Source organism: Silene latifolia, chromosome X (genome assembly GCF_048544455.1).
Source record: "Silene latifolia isolate original U9 population chromosome X, ASM4854445v1, whole genome shotgun sequence".
Taxonomy (NCBI): Eukaryota; Viridiplantae; Streptophyta; class Magnoliopsida; order Caryophyllales; family Caryophyllaceae; genus Silene; species Silene latifolia.
In genome coordinates, this window is record NC_133537.1 from 228,163,904 (window position 1) to 228,189,415 (window position 25,512).

The window sequence follows — 25,512 nt, forward strand, 5'->3', positions numbered from 1 at the left end:
TTGATTTCTAAACAGGTTTCGAAGCATTGTTTTGAGATCTTGACGTATTTCGAAACAAATATACTTATTTCATTGTTGTTCTTATTCTGTTAAACCGCTTTTGCGCAATTTTCGTATCACCTTTTGTGACATGAAAACTCATTTCCAAAGTTAGAAATCAGTTTCATATAAGGAGTTCTTTATATATTACGGAGTATAAAACTTCTTATATAGTTGTTGTAAAATAATTGTTTCAAAATCTTTTCATGAGTAACAAATAATATTAGAAAAAATAGAATACATTTACGTAAAAAGGTACCTATGGGATCGCTGTAGAACATCAACTTTGGCTTTGAGCTTAAGATAATCTTGGTAGCTACCCTGCTCAGGAGTCACCGAGTCACGACATTATGCATATATGCGAGTCGATATGACATTAATTAGAGTAAGTGAAGACATCAAAAAAGAAGGGTAGACCAGGCCAAGTTTACCTCAATCTCTTTGGAAGGTTGGTTTGTTTCAAGGGAACCATAACTGCACCTTTGGTATCTCTCCAATGTTCTGGTCATGCTGACAAAATTTGCTTTACATTAGCAATCCAAGTATCACATATTCATTCTTCTGTTTCAAGATTATTATATTTCAGCTTAAGTTAACATCATTAGCGCTAGCTTACTGATAGTAGTGTTTTGTGTCGGTCTAAGAGGGTGATTTTATCACCCCCGTGTCTTTTAATATGAGTCTTTTAGTATGCTTTTCCTAGCATTTGGCAATTGGGTATGATGTGGTAACTTGTGTATTTTACCTCGGTTGGACAATTGATCTTAATGCACGGAACCCGAGAGGCAAAGAGCACCTTTCAAAGGTCAAGACAAGGCACACGAGGCTCACATGTAACCTAGAACCCAGCTGGGAGAAGTAGGAGTGAAGATTAGAAGAAATGAGGGCATTTGAAGAGGTCTAGCTCTTGAAAATTAGAAGTCCAAAAGTGCGAGCCTAGGCGCAGGCTGCGCAAACAGGGTGCGCAGCTGCGCACGATTGCGCAGGCAAGGACAACTCTGGCGCAGCCTGCGCAGCTCTGTTTTACGGGATTTCTAATCTTCTTTTGGGCTTCTTAAGGGGAAATCTTTTTAGGTTTTCGTGAAGCCCTATATATACCCAAGAGTTTGAAGACCTAAATCATCATCTATCATCCTATCATATCATCTAATCTCATATTTAGGGTTTTAAGCTTGTAATAATTTAGAAGACAATTTTCATTCAAGTTGTAATCTTTCCTTATTGTTTTGGGTTATGAAGACTATGGAAGGCTAAATCCTTCCCTTCTTGGCGTAATTCATCCAAAGTCTCCAACTTTGGTATTGTAAGACTCTTTTAATCTCTTCTTATTTATCTAATGATCTTTCCTTATGCTTAATCTTCATGTTGAGTAGATGAACGTTAGAATTGATCACTCTTGCATCTTGTTTACCCAACTATTGCAAATTCTAGAGAAATGGTTTAATCTATCTAAGATTATTTGGAGCAAGCTTGTTGTATGTTGATTTGGATTAAAGGATTCAAGCAATAAATAGGAAATTTCATGTCTTTTCTCATTTGTATGGTTTAATCTTGTGAGAATTGATCCTAGCTTCTTGTCTTGGCACAACTCTTAATGTTCATGTTTGATTTGCACTCATGGTTTAATGAATTGTTGATTAAACTTGGAGGACATACATGGATGGTTTAATTGGTGTATGTTAACATCTTGACTTGAAAGTATTGGGTTGAAAATAAGAGGAGAGTTTTAAAAGAGTCAAACTTTACTATTGTTGGTTACAAAGGAAGAATTGCACCAAGTCCTCTTAATTATTGAATCATCTTACTCACCAAGTGTTTGTTATATTGCTTGTTAGACAAAGTTTACAATTTTACTTTGTTTCATGTTACCAATCAACTCAAAAACCCCCCTTTATCTATGTTTATCGATTGTTGGTCATTGTTGATAACCATTGTTTGTTTATAACCTTGTTTTTCATAGTCAATAGTTTACAATTCAAGTTTTTAGCTTAAAAGTCCTTCTCTTGTGACCGACCCTTACTTGCACTATATTACTTTATCCATTAGAGTAATCTAGAGTATAGTTTGGCTTATAAATTGTTAATTTGGTAGTTTAATTCTAGCATTTAACGACCTAGTCTTATTCTCTATCAAATTTTGGCGCCGTTGCCGGGGAAGGCCAACATAGCTAGAACTTGAGTTTGTTAATTTATGCTTAGTTGTTTTTATATTCCTCTTGTTGTTTTAAGTAAGTGGAAGTTCTAATTTGTTTTGTGTAGTGTCAAGGTTTATGTTTAATTCCCCACAAGGTGGTGAATTTACTCCCGTTGAGGAGGATTCATTCGGAGCATATTCTTGGTTATTTACGAACCCGTGGTACCAAAGACCACCTAGGGAAGCCGAAGTTGAAGAAGAACCACTTTCGGTAGACCCTATTGAAGTACAATATCCTTGAATGGCGAACGATAATAGAACCATTCGGGAGATAAGGGCAAGAAACTATGATGAACAACCATTATGCATCACATATCCCACTTTGGGAGCAAATGCCAATTTTGAACTCAAGGGTTTCTTCATTCACAACTTACCCAAATTCCATGGGCAAGCGAGGAATGATCCTAACCGGCACTTATCAGAGTTTCACATGATGTGTGAAGGAGCCATTCCAAATGGGGTGACGGAAGATCAATTCAAGCTTCGTGCCTTTCCGTTTTCCTTGTTGGATGCGGACAAGGATTGGCTTTTCTATCTTACTCCGGGGTCCATAAGTACTTGGAAGGAAATGAAAGCGGCCTTCCTTGAGAAATTCTATCCCGACTCACGCCATAACCGTGCAAAGAAGGCAATTACCACAATAGAGCAAGACAATGGGGAAACCATGTATAAATATTGGAAAAGATTTAAGAGGTTGGTGGCTCAATGCCCATACCATGGGTTGAGTGAGGATGACCTTCTTGTTAACGTTTATGAAGGGTTAGGCCAAGAAGATCAAAGGATGGTCAATTCCGCTATCGAGGGAGGTTTGGAGAATTATTCCATAGCGGATGCTAAGGAAATCATTGAGAGACTTGCCTCAACCACAAGAAATTATGGTAGAAGTCAAAGGGAGATCAAGAAATGCATCTTCAATGGGAACCTCTTCCTCATCTACTCAAAATCTTGAGCAAAGTGTGACTGACCTAACTCACCTAGTGAAAAACATGATGGTGAACAATCCAAACAAAGATGGGGGTCAAAGGAATCAAGTGGAATGCAACTATTGCCAAGGTCCTCATTTGGAGGAAGCTTGCCCCATTATGATTGAAGAAGGAATTGGAGTGGAAAATGTAAGTGCAATGGGTTATGGGAATTACAATGCTAGGAATCCTTCCGGAGGAGGATATTACAACTATGACCCTAGTGGCAACACTTACAATGTTGGGAGTAAAGACAACCCTCGACTTGGTTGGGGTGGTGACACCTCAAAGAGCTTTGTGAATGGCCAATTCAACCACTTGAGGGACCAAAATTCCCGACAAGGTCAAGGCTCAAATTCTCAAGGAAATAGGAATGGAAATTTCAACAACCAAGGTTGAAACCAAAACCAAGGTCAATCATCCCAATTTGGCAATCAAGGTAACAACACCAATTCTCAAAAGGAACCAAGTGTTCAAGACTTGCTTAAGAACATTTTGCAAGAGCAAGTTAAAACAAACAAGAGGTTTGACAAGATTGAAGCCGACAAGGGTGTTAGTGATGCCAAGGTTGCCAACCTTGAGGTCCAACTTGGACAAATTGCCCAAGAGCTTGCCAAGCAAAACCAAAGGAATTCCACTTCTATTCCCTCCACTACATTTCCTCCTAGAGAAAATGCTAGTGTTATGACATTGAGGAGGGGAGAACTTTAGAATCCCCTCCCAAGAAGAAGAGAAGGGGCAAGTCACAAGAAACGGTTATTGAAATTGAAGAGCAAATTGAAGAAGAGTTTGTGGTTGAACAAGAGAAAGGGACATCTTCAAAAGCTAATGAGGAAGAAGAAAAGAGTCCTTTGAGCATTGACAAAGGAAAGAAAGGAAGCACCAACACAAAAGATTAACTTGAAGAGATTGAAAAAGAATATGAACCGGAGGTACCATTTCCTAGTGTCCTCACAAGTCCCAAGAAGTTTGATAAAGACTCCGATCTTTATGAGACTTTTAGGAAATGTGAAGTCAAAATCCCTCTTTTTACTATCATTAACTCCGTCCCTAGGTATGCAAAGTTTCTCAAAGAACTTTGCACCCCTAAAAGGAAGCCAAGGAAAGGAGTTGAAAGAGTCACGGTTAGTAGGCATGTCTCGGCAATTTTGAAACAAAATCTTCCCAAAAAGTGCGATGATTCGGGCATGCTAACTATACCGTGCTCAATTGGAGGCAAAGATTTTGTTAGAGCTATGTTAGACTTGGGGTCCTCTATTAATGTTATGCCTTATTCCATTTATGAGACCTTAGAATTGCCTCCCTTGTCTAAGACCAATGTTGTGATACAATTGGCGGACCGCTCTACAATTCACCCCATGGGTCTTGTAGAAGATGTGTTGGTAGAGGTTGATAAATTCATGTTTCCGGCCGATTTTTATGTTTTGGACATGGAACCGGATTCCAAGGCTACACCCCTTTTGTTAGGGAGGCCTTTCATGAGAACCTCCAAAACCAAACTTGACATGTATGATAGAAATTTGACCATGAAATTTGAAGGGAAAGTTTTGAAGTATAATGTGTATGAGACGATGAAAAAGACCGATGATTTGAGTTTTTGCTACTTTCATGATAAAATTGAACCTTTGGCAAATCGAGTTTACCAATTGAGTCATAGGGACCCACTTGAGGTGGCCCTCACTAACGATGTCGAGAAGGAAGGGTTGCGGTTTTTGTTGTCTCATGATGTGCAGGAAAATATAGAGGCATTGGAGAAGGAAGAACCATTAGAAAAATCATAGGAAGAAAAAGAAATGAAATAAATTGAGGAGGAAATGTCGAGCCCAGGCGAAGCCTGCGCAAGCCCTTGGCACAGCCTGCGCAAGCCAGCGCAGCCTGCGCAGTTCTGAGCTCCCCGAAATCTTGTTTTTCTTCCTCTTCTTATGACTACCAATCCAGATTCCTTCCCCTAGAGGCCTCCCTTGAAAGACCACTCCCATCCATTATTAAGACACCCACCCCCAATCTAAAACCACTCCCCGACCACTTGAAGTACGTTTTTCTTGGGGAAAACAACACTCTACCTCTCATAATTTCAAACCAACTTGAGGGTGATCAAGAAAAGAGATTGGTGGATGTATTGCACAAGTACAAGGAAGCTTTTGGGTGGAGCATTGCGGATCTTAAAGGGATAAGCCCAAGCGTTTGCATGCACAAGATCCGGTTGGAAGGGGAAGCAAAGCCGGTTCGGCAACCACAAAGAAGATTGAATCCACCAATGATGGAAGTGGTGAAGGAAGATATCATCAAACTACTCCAAATGGGAATCATCTACCCCATTAGCGATTCTCAATGGGTAAGTCCCACTCAATGTGTACCTAAAAAGGGTGATGTGACGGTAATCGAGGGCAAAGAAGGAGCTTTAATTCCCACCCGGATTCAAACCGGGTGGAGAGTTTGCATCGATTATAGCCGCCTAAATGCCGTGATGTTCAAAGATAATTTCCCTCTACTCTTTCTAGACCAAATGCTAGAGAGGCTAGGGGGGAAGGAATTCTGTTGTTTCTTGGACGGATATTCCGGATACTTTCAAATTCCCATATGTCCGGAGGATCAATCCAAGACAACATTTACATGCCCTTTCGGAACATATGCATACCGAAGGATGCCCTTCGGTTTGTATGGTGAGTCTTTTCTCGGATCTTGTAGAAAGAGTCTTAGAGGTCTTCATGGACGACTTCACCGTCCATGGAGACAATTTTGAAGCTTGCTTGGACCACCTAACTATGGTCCTATCACGATGCACGGAGTCACGCCTTGTGTTGAATTCCGAAAAATGTCACTTTATGGTTAAAAGCGGCATCGTGTTAAATCACATAGTCTCAAAGAGAGGGATTTAGGTGGATGTGGCTAAGGTTGAAGTGATAAAAACCTTGCCATATCCTACTAATACTCGGGAGATAAGGTCGTTCCTAGGACACGCAGGCTTCTACCGTCGATTTATTAAGGACTTCTCCAAGATTGCTTACCCCTTGTGCAAGCTTTTGCACAAGGATGTGGAGTTTGTTTTTGATGATGCGTGTAGGTTGGCATTCGATTCTTTGAAGGAAAAGCTTGTGACGGCCCCGATAATTCAAGCTCCGAGATGGGACCTCCCTTTTGAAATCATGACCGATGCTAGTGATTATGCCCTTGGCGCGGTTTTAGGCCAAAGGGAAGGGAAGGTTGCTCATGTAATACAATATGCTTCTTCACTTTTGAATGACGCTCAACGGAACTACACCACCACGGAAAAAGAATTCTTGGCGGTGGTGTATGCCATTGAAAAGTTCTGGGCTTATCTCTTGGGTGCCAAGGTCATCATTTATACCGACCACAAGTCTATAAGACAACTTCTAGACAAGAAAGACACCAAAACAAGGCTAATGAGATGGGTTCTTTTGTTGAGTGAGTTTGATATCGAGATCAAGGACAAGCAAGGGAGTGCTAATGTGGTGGCCGACCATTTGAGTCGGATTCACATAAATGAGGATCTAGTGAAGACCATGGGAGTGGTGGACGGGAGCTTACCACTTGAATCTCTATATTCTATGAAGGTCGTTGAGCCTTGGTATGCTAACCTTGTCAACTATATGGTAACAAAGAAATTTCCAACCTCACTCTCATCAAGTCAAAGAAATAGGATAAAGTCCGATTCTAGATTCTACATATGGGATGAACCATACCTATGGAAGATGTGCCAAGATCAAGTCATTTGGCGTTGTGTACCGGATGTAGAAATTCAATCTATCCTCAAACATTGCCATGAGTATGCTTGTGGGGGTCACTTTGGGCCTCATAGAACGGCACGAAAGATCCTAGAGTGCGGGTTCTATTGGCCCAAGTTGTTCAAAGATGCTCACACTTTCGTCAATACTTGCGATAGATGCCAACGTTTTGGCAACATCTCACGTAGAAACGAAATGCCCCAACAACCGATGCTTTATTTGGAGGTTTTCGATGTTTGGGGAATAGACTTCATGGGGCCATTCCCTAATTCTTATGGATTCCTCTACATCCTCTTGGCAGTTGATTACGTGTCTAAGTGGGTGGAAGCCATTCCCACGAAATGTGATGATGCAAAGACGGTGAAGGCATTTGTCAAGAGCAACATATTTTCAAGGTTCGGCTTCCCAAAGGCCATTGTTAGTGATAGGGGAACTCATTTTTGCAACAAGGTGATCTCAACCTTGCTTCAAAAATATGGTGTGCTCCACAAGGTTTCTACGGCCTATCACCCCCAAAAAAACGGCCAAGCGGAAGTCTCTAACCCGGAAATTAAGCATATCTTGGAAAGAACGGTCAATCCCGACCGAAAAGATTGGAGCAAGAGGCTTGAAGATGCTCTATGGGCTTATAGAACGGCTTATAAGACCCCAATCGACATGTCTCCATATAGGCTAATTTATGGGAAGGGATGCCACCTTCCCGTAGAAGTTGAACACAAAGCCTATTGGGCAATCAAAGCTTTCAATCAAAATGTCGTTGAGGCGGGATTGCACCGAAAGCTTCAAATCCAAGAATTGGAAGAGCTTAGGCACAATGCCTATGACAATGCTAGCATTTACAAGGAAAAGGCTCGGTCTTGGCATGACAAGATGGTGACAAGAAGGGTTTTTAAAGAAGGACAAGATGTTTTGGTTTTTCAAAGTCGTCTCAAGAATTTTCCCGGCAAGCTAAGGTCGAAGTGGTATGGGCCTTACAAAGTCAAGAAAGTCTTTCCACATGGAGCAGTGGGGGTAGAAGACCCGACCTCGGGAAAAGTGATAAAGGTCAATGGGCAACGGTTGAAGCATTACTTCAAGGGAATCGAGTTACATGGTGAAGAGGATCTTCTTTTAGAAGATCCAATTTACAAAGATTAAATCTCCAACAAGGACTACGTCGAGCCATCGACATTAAATAACGGCAAATTTGTAAATATTATATCCCAATTTAATTGCTTTCCTAGCGTAGTTTATTTCCGTAATTTATTTACTTGCATGTTAATTTCGTTTAATTAATTTAATTTGCATTGACATGTAAAAAGCACTTGAAGTTTGTTAAATGATGTAGTGATTTGGAAGGCGTGCCCAAGAGGAGATGAGAGCCGGGTTTTATGGACAAGTTCATTGGAGGAAGCTTTTAAGAGGGATCAAGGGAAATAGAGCCAAAATTGGCTAAGTATCGAATTTAGAATTAAAAGAAACAAGAATCTGGACTGCGAGCCTCAGCGCAGCCTGCGCAGAAGGCTTGCGCAGCTGCGCACGATTGTGCAGGCAAACCTAAATTTTGCGCAGCCTACGCAGGTCTGCTTTCTCGTTTCTTTACAATTCCCAATCCCGTCTTACACCTCATTCTATACCAACACATTCATCGACAAAAACCCCAATACTTCCTCTCATTCTTTCCAACACTCATCAAATCATCTTATATCATCAACAAACCTCAAATATCTTCACCAAATTCTTCACCAAGTTCATCTTTGCTATCAAAAACACATTCACACTCCCAAATTTCTGACAAAAATCCCCCAATTTCCCAAGAACCCTAACTTTTCCGGTTTAAATTGAAGCTTTCTCAAGTGGATTTCTTGGTCACAAAGAGATTTTTATGCAACATTCTTCTTCAATCAAGCAAGTTTGAGAATTTTCGGGAAGGTATAACAACTTTCCTCCACTCTCTTTGTTTTCAATTTGTTTAATTCAATTTACATTGTGTAGTTGAGTTAAATCCTTGCTTGTGATTGATTATTGGGGATTGTTGGCAATTATTTTCTGTTAGGGAAGGCACAATTCAACAAAATTACCTTAAATAATCAAGTTTGTGCTAGTGCACACAAGGTGTTTGTTGAATTGCCCCATAGAAATTTTTTCAGATTTTGGTTGCTTTAAGTGATTGTTTTTGAAATTTTTTTGTAAGAAAGGAAAATGGTTTTTGGACTTGGAAAGGGGAAGTCAAAGAAAAGGGGTGAGTCCTGATGCGTGTCCTCCACTCTCTATAGTTGACGGTTCAGCAGTTTTCAACGACTACATAACTCGTTTGCATGATTCATATTGCTAATTGATTGTTAATTGTAGCATTAAATTGGTTAAGGCTTTATAGTTGCATTTCGCTCTGAGATTGAAATCGTTCCATTAAGTCCTAGAATCGAGTCTAGTTCTTGCGTGGGGACAAGCAAGGGTTTGGTTTGGGGAAGTTTGATGCGTGTCCTAAATATGATGTTTTACACCCTATTTTACACGCATTTCAGAGCTCAATTATGTTGTTTATGCTATTATTTTCCCTATTTCCGTCTACTTTCGTGTTTTTGTGTAATATTGCAGAAATGTGAAGAATTCAGCGGAAATCGAGCCGAATCCGTCCCTAAGTACTTAGCATTGCATTTGACACGAAGTAGTGACTCGAGAGATGAACTTGGTGCGCATTTCAAGGCCTGAAAGATATATTTGCGAGAGTTTCAGAAGCGGATTACCAGCTACAGTGGTCTATAGACTGACCTACATGGTCTATAGACTGTCAGAATGCTGAACAAAAGTCTGCAGGAAAGAGTAGTCAGTCGATCGACTGATGCCTTTGGTCGATCAATCAGAGCACGATTATCAGAAGCTTCTGTACAGCGGAACTTAGTCGATCGACTGGTCCTACTGGTCGATCGACTGAACAACGAGTTTGACGCAAACTAGAAGACGTGACAAAGCCCATGATAATTAGGTTATGAGGATTAGGTTACGTGATAATTCCTTTATAACATGATTCAACTCCTCTGTATGGAGGACCTAGTTCATATCATACATAGTTTTAGTTTACATACAATAAAATACATTAGCTATTCGCAGTTTAGAATTCTCAATAAAGTTCGTACCTTACTTTCGGATTCATCGCTTATTCCATTGTTTTGGTAATTCTAGTCCTTTATTTCAGTATTGTTTTATTCGTTTATTTAGTTTTAGTTCTTGCTAGATAGAATCCCAAGCCCTAGTTACAGTTTTATGCGAATTTATTCATTCAATTATTTCAATTATGCAACCCATTATGCTTATTATCAAATTAGTTCCTGCTATTTGCGTAAATATGTCTAGCTAAACACCCCGTGCTAGGATGTAGGGGATCTATAGCATAGATGGCATTAGAATAGGTGACCCCGAATTAGGGCTTGGTCGATCGACTGGGGTAGCTGGTCGATCGACCGACTTCGTGTCTGATTAGCACCGTTTGATTCGTTAAGTGCAATATTTAACAATGAGACCGAGAGGAGACTTGTTAGATGCTTAGTTTTGACCTACCCGTAGATCGAGAGATAGGGGAGGGCATTAATTAATGAATTGAGACGACTAAATTGCTGAGATCGAGAGATAATGTAATTTAGGCTTTAGGAATCACTAATCGGGGCGAGAGCTAGCATTAGTGAGACCTAGGGACTAGTAGCATAGGCCGAAAGGAGCTACTAGTTAACTTGGACCGAGAGGACTTGTTTTACCCATCCTACGCAATTGTATTTTGGACTTACCTAGGATTGTGTGCCATCGCAGCTATAGTGAACCGACCGTCTTAGCATTTTTTTTTATCATTGTTCACATCCTTTATTACTTTTATTTGCTTATTTAGTTTATATTATTAGATTTAAATTTAATTCACATCAAAACCCCCTCAAACTGTTACCTTTAGACTAAAATTAAAAGCAACTATTATCTCCCTACCTCCCTGCGGATCGACCCTTACTACCGCTTGCTAGTTGTTGTTCGGAATTTATAAATATTATTTTTGGTACTCACTTCGACAGGTATCAAGTCCTCAACCCAAGCACAATCCGATGCACCACCACCACCACCACCACCTAAGCCTTTCCGGGGGGATGAAGGGTTAACCTCACAAGCCAAAACTTTCTTCAAGTTCCTTGAGAGCAAACCCTTGCCTGTATCAAAATTCCTTCACCCGGGGACCTTGAGGGATATGGGTATCTATGACCAAACCCTTGCCTTCCTCACCAAGGTAGGACTAGAGAGGTACATGAACCTTCAACCACATACGTACCCCGCCTATACCTTAGAGTTCCTTTCTACCATCCAAATCACGGGGGAAAGAGAGAATGCTAGGGTGAGTTTTAGGTTGAACAAATGTGGCACACTCTAACCTTCGAGAGGGTGAGGGAGATTTTAAGAATTACTAGGCCACCCTCCTCCATTAACCCACCGGGAACGGCCTTGAATGATACTTGGTGTGCACTCATGGGAAAAACTCACATGACAAATAATGACAAAACCTCCGCCATCACAACCCCCCCCCCCCCCCCCATTCGAATTCTTACACGGATGATATCTTGTTTCTTCTTTACGATGGGGGAACCTACAAAGCTAAATGATGGGGTCCGTGAGTGCATTTGGGCGATGTTGCCCGAGGGGAGGGGATTCCGGATTGGGCTAAGCTTTTTGTGGTTAGTGCATCAAAGCACAGAGAAAAGAAGGGGAGCATAAATTGTGGAGGTTTGGTCACTCTTTTTGTGGCTAGCTTGGTTGGTGCTATTCCCGATGAACAACCTAGGGTGTGGGGAAATAATCTTTACAATGAAGCGGAGTTGGTGGAGACACATATGATCCACGCCTTGGACACGGTCCCATGGAGTTGCTATTGGTTGGGGGAGGGGGGTGTCCAATACATGAGGCTACCAATGAATGGACCCCTTCCAAGTGGACCAAGAGCCCGTGATTTCTTTTGTCCCGCCAAGGGCAACCTCCCCAACCCACCCCCACAAAGAATGCGCAAGAGAAGAGCGGTTGAACCATCCCATGGTCCCCAACAAATGGAAGAAAGAGAGGTTGAGATCATTGAGGGGGGATTTCATGCTACCCCACATATTCCTTCGTCCTACCAACCGCCTCAAGACACCCCTATGTATGAGGCCGGGGGTTCCTCCACTCCGACTTTCGAACCATGGCAACATCAAATGTTCCAATACTTTGAGGAGACCCGAGGGACTTTGCAAGAGATTAGTGGGAGGGTTTCCCATTCTTGGCAACAACAACAAGGGCCAAGATTGGAGAGTTTGGAACAGTTTCGTAATGCGTTTGAAGAGCACAAAAGGTTGGGAGATGAGGTTGAATTGGCTCAAAGAAGAATGCTTGAAGAGATTGCTAAAAGACAAGAGGAGTCTTATGCGTGACAACAACAAAACGCCAAGGCTTAGGCGGAAAATCAAGCAATGTGGCAAAGCCAAAACGAGTGGCGTGAGCAAGTGAGCCACCAATTTGGGGTGCAAAACGAAAGGCACCACCAATATATTGAAGATTCTTACTATGATGCTCAAGCCCATGAAGACTCCTTCGGCTTCATTCAAGGCCTTTTCAGCATGACTCTCCACCAACATGAACCAAATTACCAACCCACCATTAATGAAACTCAAGTTGATGAGGCCTACTTGAGGGCCAAGAAAGAAAGAGAAAGAAGAGAAAGAAGAAGAAGCAACCGGGGGGCATATGATCAAGGTGAAGGTTCGGGCCCCTTCAACCAAAACCCTTGAAGAATTTGGCACTCCTCCACATTGAGGACAATGTGAGATTTAAGTGTGGGGGAGTGAGTAAGTGTAACATATGTAAATTGTTCTTTTTGTCAATGCAAGTTCAAAAAAAAAAAAAAAAAAAAATCGAAAATCCCGGCTAGGTGAAAACCCACAAGGGTGGGCACCTAAGGCAAGATTGGGAAGGTGGCCGAGGACGAAACGAAAACCCGAAAGGGCGTTCTGGGCAAAATGAAAAATCGAGTGCGAGCCACCATGAGAGGAAAGGAAAAGCTAAGGTGAAAACCCGAAAGGGCACCTTAGGCAAAATCAGGGATTTTCAACAAAAAAAATTAAAATTTTTTGAAAAAGCAACACCAAAAAGATGGAGGGATAAGAAGGGAGCGATAAGGAGGATTTAGGAAGGAGGCTAGATTTAGGATTTAATTTCTTTTTGAGTCAAAGAAAATTGCTTCAAATTGGTGTTTTTTTTTCATGTTGGCTACTAGGTTGTTGATCTTTATTGGTGTTTGGCCAACTTAGTAGCATAACTTGCATTGTTTGGACTGATAAGGGGGTGATATAAGGGGAGGATGAATGATTTGGAGGATTGTGTAGGTCACTTTGCTATTGCCTTGGGATAAGGCAAGAGTGACCATTACTACTTTGGTGATATAAGAAGGGCGGTTGTGATGTGAATTAGTCGGAATTGGAGATATGTTGTGTCCTTGTTTTGAGGGAGATATAAGGCGGGGGAGCGAGTGAAGAGTTTGTGTCAAATTTGAGTCAAGTTCTTTCTTTTTAATTGGTGGTTGTGTTTTGAGGGAGATATAAGACAGAAGAGAAAAGGGAAGAGTGATCATTCATCCCTACACTCTCTTGTAGACTACTTACTTGCTTATTTCCGGTTTTGCTCGGGACTAGCAAAAGTCTAAGTGTGGGGGAGTTTGATAGTAGTGTTTTGTGTCGGCTAAGAGGGTGATTTTATCACCCTAGTGTCTTTTAATATGGGTCTTTTAGTATGCTTTTCCTAGAATTTGGCAATTGGGTATGATGTGGTAACTTGTGTATTTTACCTCGGTTGGAAAATTGATCTTAATGCACGGAACCCAAGAGGCAAAGAGCACCTTTCAAAGATCAAGACAAGGCACACGAGGCTCACATGTAACCTAGAACCCAGCTGGGAGAAGTAGGAGTAAAGATTAGAAGAAATGAGGGCATTTGAAGAGGTCTAGCTCTTGAAAATTAGAAGTCCAAAAGTGCGAGCCTAGGCGCAGGCTGCGCGAACAGGGTGCGCAGCTGCGCACGATTGCGCAGGCAAGGACAACTCTGGCGCAGGCTGCGCAGCCTGCGCAGCTCTGTTTTACGGGATTTCTAATCATCTTTTGGGCTTCTTAAGGGGAAATCTTTTCAGGTTTTCGTGAAGCCCTATATATACACAAGAGTTTGAAGGCCTAAATCATCATCTACCATCCTATCATATCATCTAATCTCATATTTAGGGTTTTAAGCTTGTAATAATTTAGAAGACAATTTTCATTCAAGTTGTAATCTTTCCTTATTGTTTTGGGTTATGAAGACTATGGAAGGCTAAATCCTTCCCTTCTTGACGTAATTCATCCAAAGTCTACAACTTTGGTATTGTAAGACTCTTTTAATCTCTTCTTATTTATCTAATGATCTTGCCTTATGCTTAATCTTCATGTTGAGTAGATGAATGTTAGAATTGATCACTCTTCCATCTTGTTTACCCAACTATTGCAAATTCTAGAGAAATGGTTTAATCTATCTAGGATTATATGGAGCAAGCTTGTTGTATGTTGATTTGGTTTAAAGGATTCATGCAATAAATAGGAAATTTCATGTCTTTTCTCATTTGTATGGTTTAATCTTGTGAGAATTGATCCTAGCTTCTTGTCTTGGCATAACTCTTAATGCTCATGTTTGATTTGCACTCATGGTTTAATGAATTGTTGATTAAACTTGGAGGACATACATGGATGGTTTAATTGGTGTGTGTGAACATACTGACTTGAAAGTATTAGGTTGAAAATAAGAGTAGAGTTATAAAAGAGTCAAACTTTACTATTGTTGGTTACAAAGGAAGAATTGCACCAAGTCCTCTTAATTATTGAATCATCTTACTCACCAAGTGTTTGTTATATTGCTTGTTAGACAAAGTTTGTAATTTTACTTTGTTTCATGTTACCAATCAACTCAAAAACCCCCCTTTATCTATGTTTATCGATTGTTGGTCATTGTTGATAACCATTGTTTGTTTATAACCTTGTTTTTCATAGTCAATAGTTTACAATTCAAGTTTTTAGCTTAAAAGTCCTTCTCTTGGGACCGACCCTTACTTGCACTATATTGCTTTATCCATTAGGGTAATCTAGAGTATAGTTTGCCTTATAAATTGTTAATTTGGTAGTATAATTCTAGCATTTAACGACCTAGTCTTATTCTCTATCACTTACCGACACAAAATAGGAGGAATTTTCCCTAACCTACACGGCCTTAAACACGAAAATAGGAAACGCCATAGTAACTTAATTACTTCCTCCGTTCCGGTCAGTTGTTATCTTTTGTTATTGACATAAAGACTAAGGAAAGAGGGGATGACCAATTACTAAAGGACAAGTGGACCAAATTGAGTGTGGACGATTAAATTGTTCATCAAGTTAATTCTTAAAATAAAAAAGATAACAATTGACTGTGACACCCAAAAATGTAATAGGATAACAAATGACCCGGACAAAGGGAGTAGATAAAATTGTACAAGTAGATTTGGATAATTACGTTACTAATACGAATTTTTAAAGTTATATTAAAACAGTGTAATGTGTGATTATTTATTGCATCCCTAGGCTAGATGAAAAAGTAATACTCATATACTAGTTTTTGAACCCGTGCACTGCACTGGTAGTAACAAAAATAATTATTAAAAGTAAAGACTTATGTATTTTTTTTAGGGTTTTTCTACATGATACCCTTGTATTTCTTCAAATTTTACGTGGTACCCCGCGCTTTTTAAAAATATCAATGGTACCCCTAAAGTTAATGAAAACATCTTAAAATACCCAAATTCCTCTATTCCGCTCCTTTTAAATGTTTAGTCTTCACATTTTTTATTGATTTTTCGACAATAATTTGTCATATCATTAACATAAACATTGTTTAATCAATCGTAAACATATTTTCTTTGTAAAATTTAACTGTTTAAAAACGTGATTTTTTAGTTTGGGTATTTAGAGAACATTTAACTAAATTTAGGGGTACCACTGATGTTTTCAAAAACGTAAGGGTATCACAATTCGAAAAAAAAAACAGGGGTATCACATAGAAAAACCTTTTTTTTACTCCCTCCTATTCTACATAAACTTCTCTCTTTCTTTTTTCATCTATTCACAATACCTTTCCTATTTCCCTATTTAGTAAAGTTTTATACTTATTTTAATCACCTTACCCCATAACAATACCCCACCTCACCCCACAACAATACTTATTTTAATCAACTTACCCTACAACAATACTTATTTTAATCACCCCACCCACAATAATACCCCGCAAAAATTTCCCCCTCTCCAATTACCAAACCTCACTACAATACTTTACCTTATTTTAATTCATCTCCTTAATTCTAGTACCCCACGAATAGCGAGGTTTATCTAGAATATGAGGGAGTATTAAATAAGTAAATTTTATAAAATTTTAATTTACCTATTTATACATTTTTGATAACTTTATGTTGCTTAATTTTATTCGTAGTACTCTACTTTTTTTTCCTCGACTTTTTAATTTATCCAGCATATGTTATTTTTCTACCCGTTAGCATATCAAAGTTTTAGTTCTAATACACATGTGAGTAAGGATCATTAATATTATACATATCATTATTTAAATGACATCTAAATTCAAAATTAAATTCATTCCAAATTACACGATCAAAACTTATATGAATCAACTTTGCTTTATTCTCGGCCTAAATCCTTTAAATGAAAAGAACGTACAAATTTCTAGCTAATTAAAAAGAACTCTCTGCCTTTGTCTTTGTTCTTGGTTGGTTTATCATTGAATATTTCAATTGAAGTTGTCTTTTATCCAGTATTGGCAATCGACATCTTAGTGATCTTACTATAGTCCAACAACTCTAGTATATCTTATAATCTTAGGTAAACCAAATAGTAAGATTTTCCCCAAAGATGGAACTCTCTCACGAAGGCTTTGAATTATTTGTACTATTTAGGTTTCTTCTGTCTTTTTGCACGCGAGTTAGTATGAGTACAATTTAGTACATGCATTCACAATTCTAACTCTAGTGGACTACGAAATGACATTTTTGTCTCATATGATCTCATCTCCAAACAGCTTTATATATATCTTGGCCATGATTAGTAAATATTATACCATCGAAATTGACAATCACTCTTTTACAGAATTTAACTGGAAAGTAACCATGGGCTAGATAAATTTTACGGTAGTACAATGAACTCTGAAGCACAAGAGAAGGAAAATAAATCTTTAAAAAAAAAAAGATTAAATGAAATTAAGGTTACAATTTTTAGCTGAATACGTAAAGTAAAAAAAAAAAAAAACAATTTACTCTTGTTGTGTCACTTATTTATTTGTCTGTTTAGGAGGTGTTTGGCTGAAGTGGACGGGACCGTTTTGAATGTATTGGAATGGATTCAATCCATTCTAGTGTTTGGTTGGAAGGTTTTGGAATGGAGTTAGATACCCAATGAATTCTAACTCCATTCCAACCCTTTGGAATCTCATACCCATGTATACACCCAACTTTCTAAATTCATTCCACCCTATTACTATATTCAATCCATTCCAAGATCGAACCAAACACCTATGAGCAAGTATGGAGTTCTAACTCTATACATCTATGGTATCACAATTCATTCCAATCCACCCCGACACTTTGAAGCAAACGACCCCTTAATTCTTTGTCAGCGTTATTTAAATCAAATGCAAACAAATGATTGAGACGGACGAAATAACAGTTTACTAAATACTTAAAGCACGACAATAACAAGAAAAATGTTAAATCATGCAACGGGCCTGGGCCGCACCCAAATGGAGGAGAGAGAGTCCGCTACGTAAGGTCAAGGAGGTTCCACTCTAAAACCAATTGGCAATTGAGGGAGTAGCCCCTTGCCTTATAAAGTGGTAACTCCTCTCATATTCTATCAATGTGGGACACTCACATGTGGGAATATATGGGTGGTTTTCTTCATATTTTGGCACTATTCATGCATGCCCCAAGAAAAGATCATTGGAATGCTGCCTTACAAGTGGTCAGGTATCTTAAAAGCTCACCGGGTCAAGGTATCCTCCTTTGCTCCGATAGCAATCTTCGCCTTCACGCATATTGTGATTCCGACTACGGAAGTTGTCCCACTAGCAGGCATTCCCTATCCGCATACGTCGTCTATCTCGGGGGGAATGGGAATGGTGAAGGGGCGCTAGGCCTCGGTTGTGAGGGTGGATGTGGGTTTGGAGGGCGAGGTGGCGAATGGGTAGGTACCATCTATGAAGCGCACATGATATACACGATTGGTGTTGGGATCTAGACACAAGTATGCGTGTTGACTAGGTGAGTAGCCAACAAACACACTAGTAATGGAGCGAGGGTCAAGTTTGTGGGAAGTGTGGGGACGGAGCCATGGGTAACACAGGCAACCAAAGTTGCGGGGATGATGATATTTAGGTGACTGACCGAACAGTTTGGAATAGGGAGTGGAGTGATCGAGAGTGGGGGTAGGCAAACGGTTGATGAGGTACACAACGGTTTAAAAAGCATGTGGCCAATAATGGCGAGGAAGCGAGGAGTGGATAAGGAGAGCAAGACCTGTGTCAACAATATGACATGACGATGTTGACGCTCCGCATATCCATTGTGTTCGGGAGTATGCGGAGGTGAAGTTGTTGGGAAATGTGTCCTCAACAATAGTGCAATCACATGATTTAAATATCATTATTAAATCTCATATAAAGAATACGTAAGGGATGATTCAATTATATTGTCAACTGATCAACATTAATCGGTAATGATTGGCTTGCTGGAGTTTGACGTTACTGTCGTGGGACGGTGGTGGTCAGTTGATCCCTTAAGGTCACACCTAAAGGATGGTGCCCTTATCTATAAAGTTGATTAATTGTATGATGATGCAAGTTGATCAATTCCTTAAAATTGAACAATTCGATTTGTAAGAGAGAATAATTATCTTATTGTAATGGGATTAAATAAGATTTATTTTAGTAATAAAATGCCTTGTTACTAAAATTATTTATTGTTTGAGAAACAATAGAGATAAGAATGAATGGTTAATTATAATTACAAGATGTTGTGAATTATAATCACATGACCCATTTTATTTATGTGATCAACTATCACTAGTCAATTTATTGGATGTAATTTAATTAATTCATGAAATGATATTTATGTGATAAATATGAATTAAATTAATTAATAACATGTATCATACTACATGTGACATATTGTGTGACAATTGACAAATTGATAAAATAAAATAGTGGTCCATATTATGTGTAAACCGAAATATTGGGGGTTGTATGGGTGAGTGGGTGTTTTGTTTAATGGACAAATAAAACACTATGATTACCTATAATGTAGGGTAGTCTTACACCCACTTTACTTAATAAGAACAAAAGTAAAAAGGAAAGACCATGCATTGGTCTTTCACAACTCCTCCAACCGGTTTTGTGAGGAGATATAGAGAATTTTATTCTCTTAATTTTACTCATCATTCATTCTAATATCACATGCAAAAAGTTCATGTATTTTCTCTCTTCTCTCTCTTTAATCTTCATCAATTAGATGAGTTTTTTATTTAAATTGTTCTAAAAGATTACTAAAATTATTAATGTAATTTATGAGTGTTAGTAATCAATTTTAAGGTAAACTACTAAACTAATATCTAGCTAATATTATTTAGTGGGGATAAGGGATAGTCTTGGGTGCAATCAAGAGGAGAATCTCTACTTTGGGATTTTGGAGGATCATCCTTATATTCATGGAAAGCTCAAGAACTAACAAGAAGGAGATCTTGTTGGTGCCCCTTTTGACCGAAATTTATTTGGTGAGAAATTGATTTTCTTATCTCTTTTGTTTTAGTTTGCATGCATAAGATCTAGTTTTAATTTTATGACTAAATTAAAATGATACATATATGAATATGTTAAGTAATGAGATATAGATTTCTAACAAGCGGTATCAAGAGCACAAGGTTGTTTGCATGCAAATCGGTTATTGTTTTTCCGAGTTATATGATTAACAAACAAAACTTATAAATTTGTGTTTATTATGAAATATCACGAAATTTATTATGCATGTTAAAGTTTCTGGTCCTAAAATGTTTTAGGATATTTTGGTTTAATTTATGGATTTTATTGTTCATTTTATATAATATTGGCATTAAAATGTGATTTTTATGATAAAAATGTCATTTTTGGACGAAAATTAGCTAAACTTCGAATTTTCAAGTGGTTTTTGGTTATGTTTTCACATATATTATTTTTAGATGATCTGGAAATTTTTAGAATTTTTTGAGTTTTTATGCTCGAAATATGGATTTTTCATGATAAAAATCGGATTTAGATGAAAAATAGGTTAATATGAGAAATATTTCGAATCTGATCATAGAAATTTAGTATGTTGTCACATGCAATTTTACAAGATGTGTGTAAAATAATAGGCTATAATGAAGTCTTCATGCATGATTTATTGATTTTTGATGAAAAATAGCATAAATAGTGACTTAATTAGTGAAAAATTGCTAAAACATACTTCATGACTAAGGAAAAACATCACATCTTGCATTTTATTATCTTTTTCAGATCTAAAATTGAAAAGTTGATGAATATAATTTTTCTCATGTTTTTATGATTATAATTGATAAATCTGATAAACCGCAACATAGTTTTTCCGATAATTTTTCGAAATTTTAACCTAAGTTTTTTGAACATTATGAGTTTTATGGTATTTTTCCAGAATTTTCATGAGTTTTAAATTTCAAATTTCAAATTTATTTGAAATTTTTGTGATTTATCTGAAGTTTATTGCATTTTATTGTAACTTTGAGTCCATTAATGAACAATTTTAAGAAATATGAGTTAATTATAGTCAAATAGTTAGTGGAGACTAATTTTGAGTCCTAAGTTGGTTAGGGTAATTAACTTGTGCATAAATATGATTTTATGTAATTTATTGTGATTCTAAAAGGTTGAATCACGCAAATCCGTAAAAACAGATAAATATACGATATTGGGTCCTTAAAGGCGATTTAGCATAAAATTGGGCATGTTCATACATATTATAATGCTGCATTTTATTTATGATTGTCATAATTTTATTTTATGTAATTTTTGAATTATGTAATTTTACTTAGTATGGCCTTAGTTTTTAATTGATATTACCCGAAATGTATGGGAATATCGATTCGGTTGTAATTTATTGTGATCTCGTATCACCGTTTTGTAATTTAATAGATTTATTTTATTTTAATTACAAATGTATAATAGGAAATTATGTAATTTGTTATGTAATTTATTTATTTCGGAGTTCCTTGAAGACGGTGTCACTCAAGAAGGAAATCCATTAAAGACGGTGTTACCTCGAGATGCGTGCCTCAACCGAAGTTCAAGGGACCAATGGAGTTGGTTTCCGAATATGTAATAGTTAATTAGATTTTCTATTTTAGGAAGGCCATACTAGGATTTAATTTATGCTTTGCATTTTATTTATATGTCGCATGCATCGCTAAATCGCCATAACTAAAACATGCATCCTTTTTAATAGAGTATTTCGACCGTGTCAATTATAATTATCGTAGTTCACCGCTTTAGTTCACTTAAAACGTGATAGATAATAAATTGACATGACCTCTCGCTAAAATAAACAATTGAGACATAGCCTTACCAAATAGTAGAAACCATGAAGTACCAGTTTCGCAAGGGAGTTGAGCCGGCTTTACCGTAAGACAAACCTTGTTACGTTGGTGAAGTGGGTGATAAATGTCTACCCACCGAATTTATGTTAATGAAGGGTATTTCGGCACACCGTGCCCTAAGTTAATATGAGTTTGGATCATGGACACATTTATTCGAAATTTGGGTTGAACTCAACGAAAGTATTCTCGACGGTTTGCGGATGTGTTTGGGCTAAAGATAAATTTTAATGTAAATTTATCGACCAAGAGTTCTAAAAGTAGAATCGATTAAAGTGTTAATCCACCGAGTTATATTGATAAAGGTTTGTTTTCGGCTTTACTGATGCCTAAGTTAATATGAATTTGGATCTTGGAATCATTTATCATAGTTGGGTAGAGGTCACTATGTAAATGCTTTACTTGTTATTTACAAATATTAATAAAACGATAAATGTTAAGTTTTCCATTATTCCGTTATCATATTGTTCTATTTCTTTACCACAATTCATATACGATATCATTTCGTTTTTTGATTCAAATCTCTATTAAAACATCGTAACTAAAGGCAAATATGAATTTGCTTCTAAAACCTCAAATGAACCATTGCTAAGGATCTCTTGTAAAGAGTATAGATTAAAGTTATTCATTATCAAACAGGTTTTTGATTCTTGACTAACATATCTACTTACAATGGATTGTTTTTCATATACTTAATTGAATTAAGTACCTTGAAGCGATAAATTGTTTTGGTAATTAAATTTTTCAGAATTCGTAATTGACCAAAATAACGCAAGCACTTCAATGAAAGTTTTAAGACTAAAACGATTGAATTAAAGAGTAATCTTCATAAGATTCAACTTTGCTTCTCTAAGTAAAGACTCTTTGAAATGAGTGGGAGCATTCTCTTAAACCGTTAAGAAAAGAATGAGGTTCAAGAAGTAAAGATTATAATGAAATTGATACAAGGTAATGTTAAAAGTAAAGTTGTTGAGAATAGCGATACTAAACCTATCAATCCCGACCGATAAAGATTCCACTGTCTTAAATGTTGGACACTAGAAAGGAAACTACCCAAATTATTGAAGAATCAATAAGTTAGTTGTGGGACATCTAATGGGACCTTCTTGTTTAAATGTTTATTTGATTAAACATAAATTTTGCTAGTACTACTTCGTCAATATTAGAAACCAGTGGAGGTTTTCATCATTGTATTCGACACATAAGATGATTAGAATATGACGACTAGCAACAATAATGTCGAGAGATAGAGTAATTGTGTACTCAATCTAGTTTTTGGATTTAAAGTTGTACTTAATTGTGACTATTAAGTGCATAAACTCTAAATAAGAATATAAACTTGTTAAGATACAAAAGAGGTTTCACTTTTGTGACCCTATACACCACGATTTGATGTATGGCTAGCCCATTATCAAGGTGAGTATATTCTAAACCAAACTAGAATAATATATCATGTAGATGATGTAAGACTCAAATTGGTAACCCAAGATTAAACCTTAAATTTTGGAATGATGAACGCAAAGAGTTATCGAGTACTCTTGAAACCATTAGATTGTTAATGGTATATGCGTATCTTGTATTCAAAGCAAGATGTCTCGTGCCTTTTGGTTAAAAAGGAGATCGAGGTTGTAAATCATTGATCCAAAATAGGTTGTTCATTTTCTTTTACCAACGATTTAAGTTGACACTAATGTGTTCACCTAATAAGGTAAAAAGAGAAATCTTTGAAGAAGTTCAAAAGTTCAAAGAAGCACGATTTAGTCGTAATGGGATTATCAAAGTGAAGACTTTGATATAAGCCAAAAGAAATGTGATATAGTATCACAAGTTAATCTCTCTTAGCACACATTATGGGATAATGTGTGGTTGGATAAAGAATTCAAACGCTATTCGATATGGTTTGGACTTCTATCAAGTTACTTGAGTTACTTGATTCTTTTGGGGATTTTATCATTTTGTCTAAATTATTTTTCCACTAAATCTAAAACGAATCATATGAGATATGAAATGGTAGGGTACCATGTATGTAAGTTTTCACAAGAAACAAATGCTCATTTTTCCCTTCAATTATCACGAGTACGACGGGTTTGCGGCTCGTGAAGCTGTCTTTCTAAAATACAAGTTTATTTCTAGAAGACAGAGTGGGAGAAATTATTCAAGAGCCACAAAGAATGCCACAGAGAATGTTATGTCGCAAGAAACTGGTCTTTCTTGACTACATGAGCCGTTTTGTGTAAGATGTTGTTTCTTTAAAACCTAGGAGGTTAAATTCGTCACTTGTTGAAAATGATGAATTCATGCTACATTTATGAAAGTAAAGAGCTTATAACTTACAAAAGAAATCGTTTGATTCAAGTTGATTACTTCTAGAAAGTAATGAACATATGACTTACATGAGAGTGTTTAAAGTCACAACTCAATACAAGGCTAGGAGCCATAAAAATCTGAAATAAAAAGGCTTGATTAGTGACAAAGGGTTTTGCACTAATAAAGAGAGATTTCAAAGCTTGATTGGTAGCAAAGGGTTTTGCACTAGTTGAAATGCTTAAGTCTATTTGGATCTTCTTAGGGATTGTGTTTCATTATGATGATATACATATAGCAAATGAATCTAAAACCCACTTCTTCAATTAGAAGGAATGTATTCAATACATGTCTTAAGTTTTGTAGATTCTTGCAATCCTAAGATAATGTGAAACTTAAGAGAGAATCTTAAGTAGGACATCAGTGAGTTGGAATCAATGTTTTGATCATGTTATAAAACTTTTCTCGATAAGTCGAGAAGTTGTGTTTATACATGGAGTTTAGTGGGAGTTACGGAATTTTTAATTAGTCTTATATGTGGATGACATATTGATCATTGAGAATGATTTAAGACTTTTGGAGTATTATAATACATCTTTAATATTCGGATTTATGAAGATAAATCTACATGATATTAACGTCAAATAAGAAGTCTTATGTTTATAAGATTCATGACTAGTTCAATCAAGTTGAACATATTTGATTGATTCCATTCGCTTCCGCTGCCGAATCAATTAAATAAGAAATGATGTATAACACTTCATATACTTTGAGTATGATGGATTGTTTCAAAATTGAAATTTAAGTAGCCATATTGATTACCCTTAAGTGCTTGCAGAAGCATTAAGGATGTAAAGCAAAGTGTTTTTGATGCAATTTTGTGTAAGGGTGTTACACAAGTGACAATTGACAATTGAGATTGCGCATGGTTTCCGACAAAACCATAATCAAAACACATTAGGATGGTTAAGATACCATAGTAGGCTATGTTATTTAAGAAATAGATTTTCTAGAATCGTTCTAGGGAATAAAGAACAATGAAAAATATTTATAACGGAAATTGAGTACACTTACAATCATGAGATGTGCAAGAGGATGAGTCCCGCACACTGTGAAAACAGTGGGAGCTATTCTTAGGCTAGAGGGCTTATGTCTTGATTGGATCTCGACACGTACTCAGAAAGTTTTGTAATGTAAATGTATACATTACAAAGGAAAACGAGTATGTAGTAAGGTTGAGTAAGGTACAAGAAGTTGATAAAACCTACTAACCAAAGCCTTCTCATAGGCTAAACATGATGAGTCATGTCATTTCAATTGAATTGAAATGAACAACTACATACAAGATCAAATTAGATTATAGAACATGAAATAGTAATCAGGCATTGACTATTCATATGTGATAATCGCATTTGTCGTTCGAGTTTTTACTTTAGAACTCTTTTATTATACTTTGTTACATCCAAACGGGTTGTAGAGACAACATTGAACCCCGTTAAAGTGAACCCGGATTAACATAGTATTAGCCCATAGTCACTTGTATGAG

General features: G+C 37.3%; 1 protein-coding gene across 1 annotated transcript in view; it reads right to left on the minus strand.

Moving 5' to 3' along the window:
* The window catches only part of LOC141623829 (MADS-box protein CMB1-like), a 106,247-nt gene that overhangs the window by 74,955 nt on the left and 5,780 nt on the right, over positions 1–25,512 (minus strand). The window contains exons 2-3 of the mRNA XM_074439981.1: positions 471–549; positions 299–360 (exon numbers count right to left, since the gene is read on the minus strand). Coding sequence (XP_074296082.1) covers positions 299–360; positions 471–549 — 141 coding nt within the window. The remainder of the gene's footprint in view (positions 1–298; positions 361–470; positions 550–25,512) is intronic.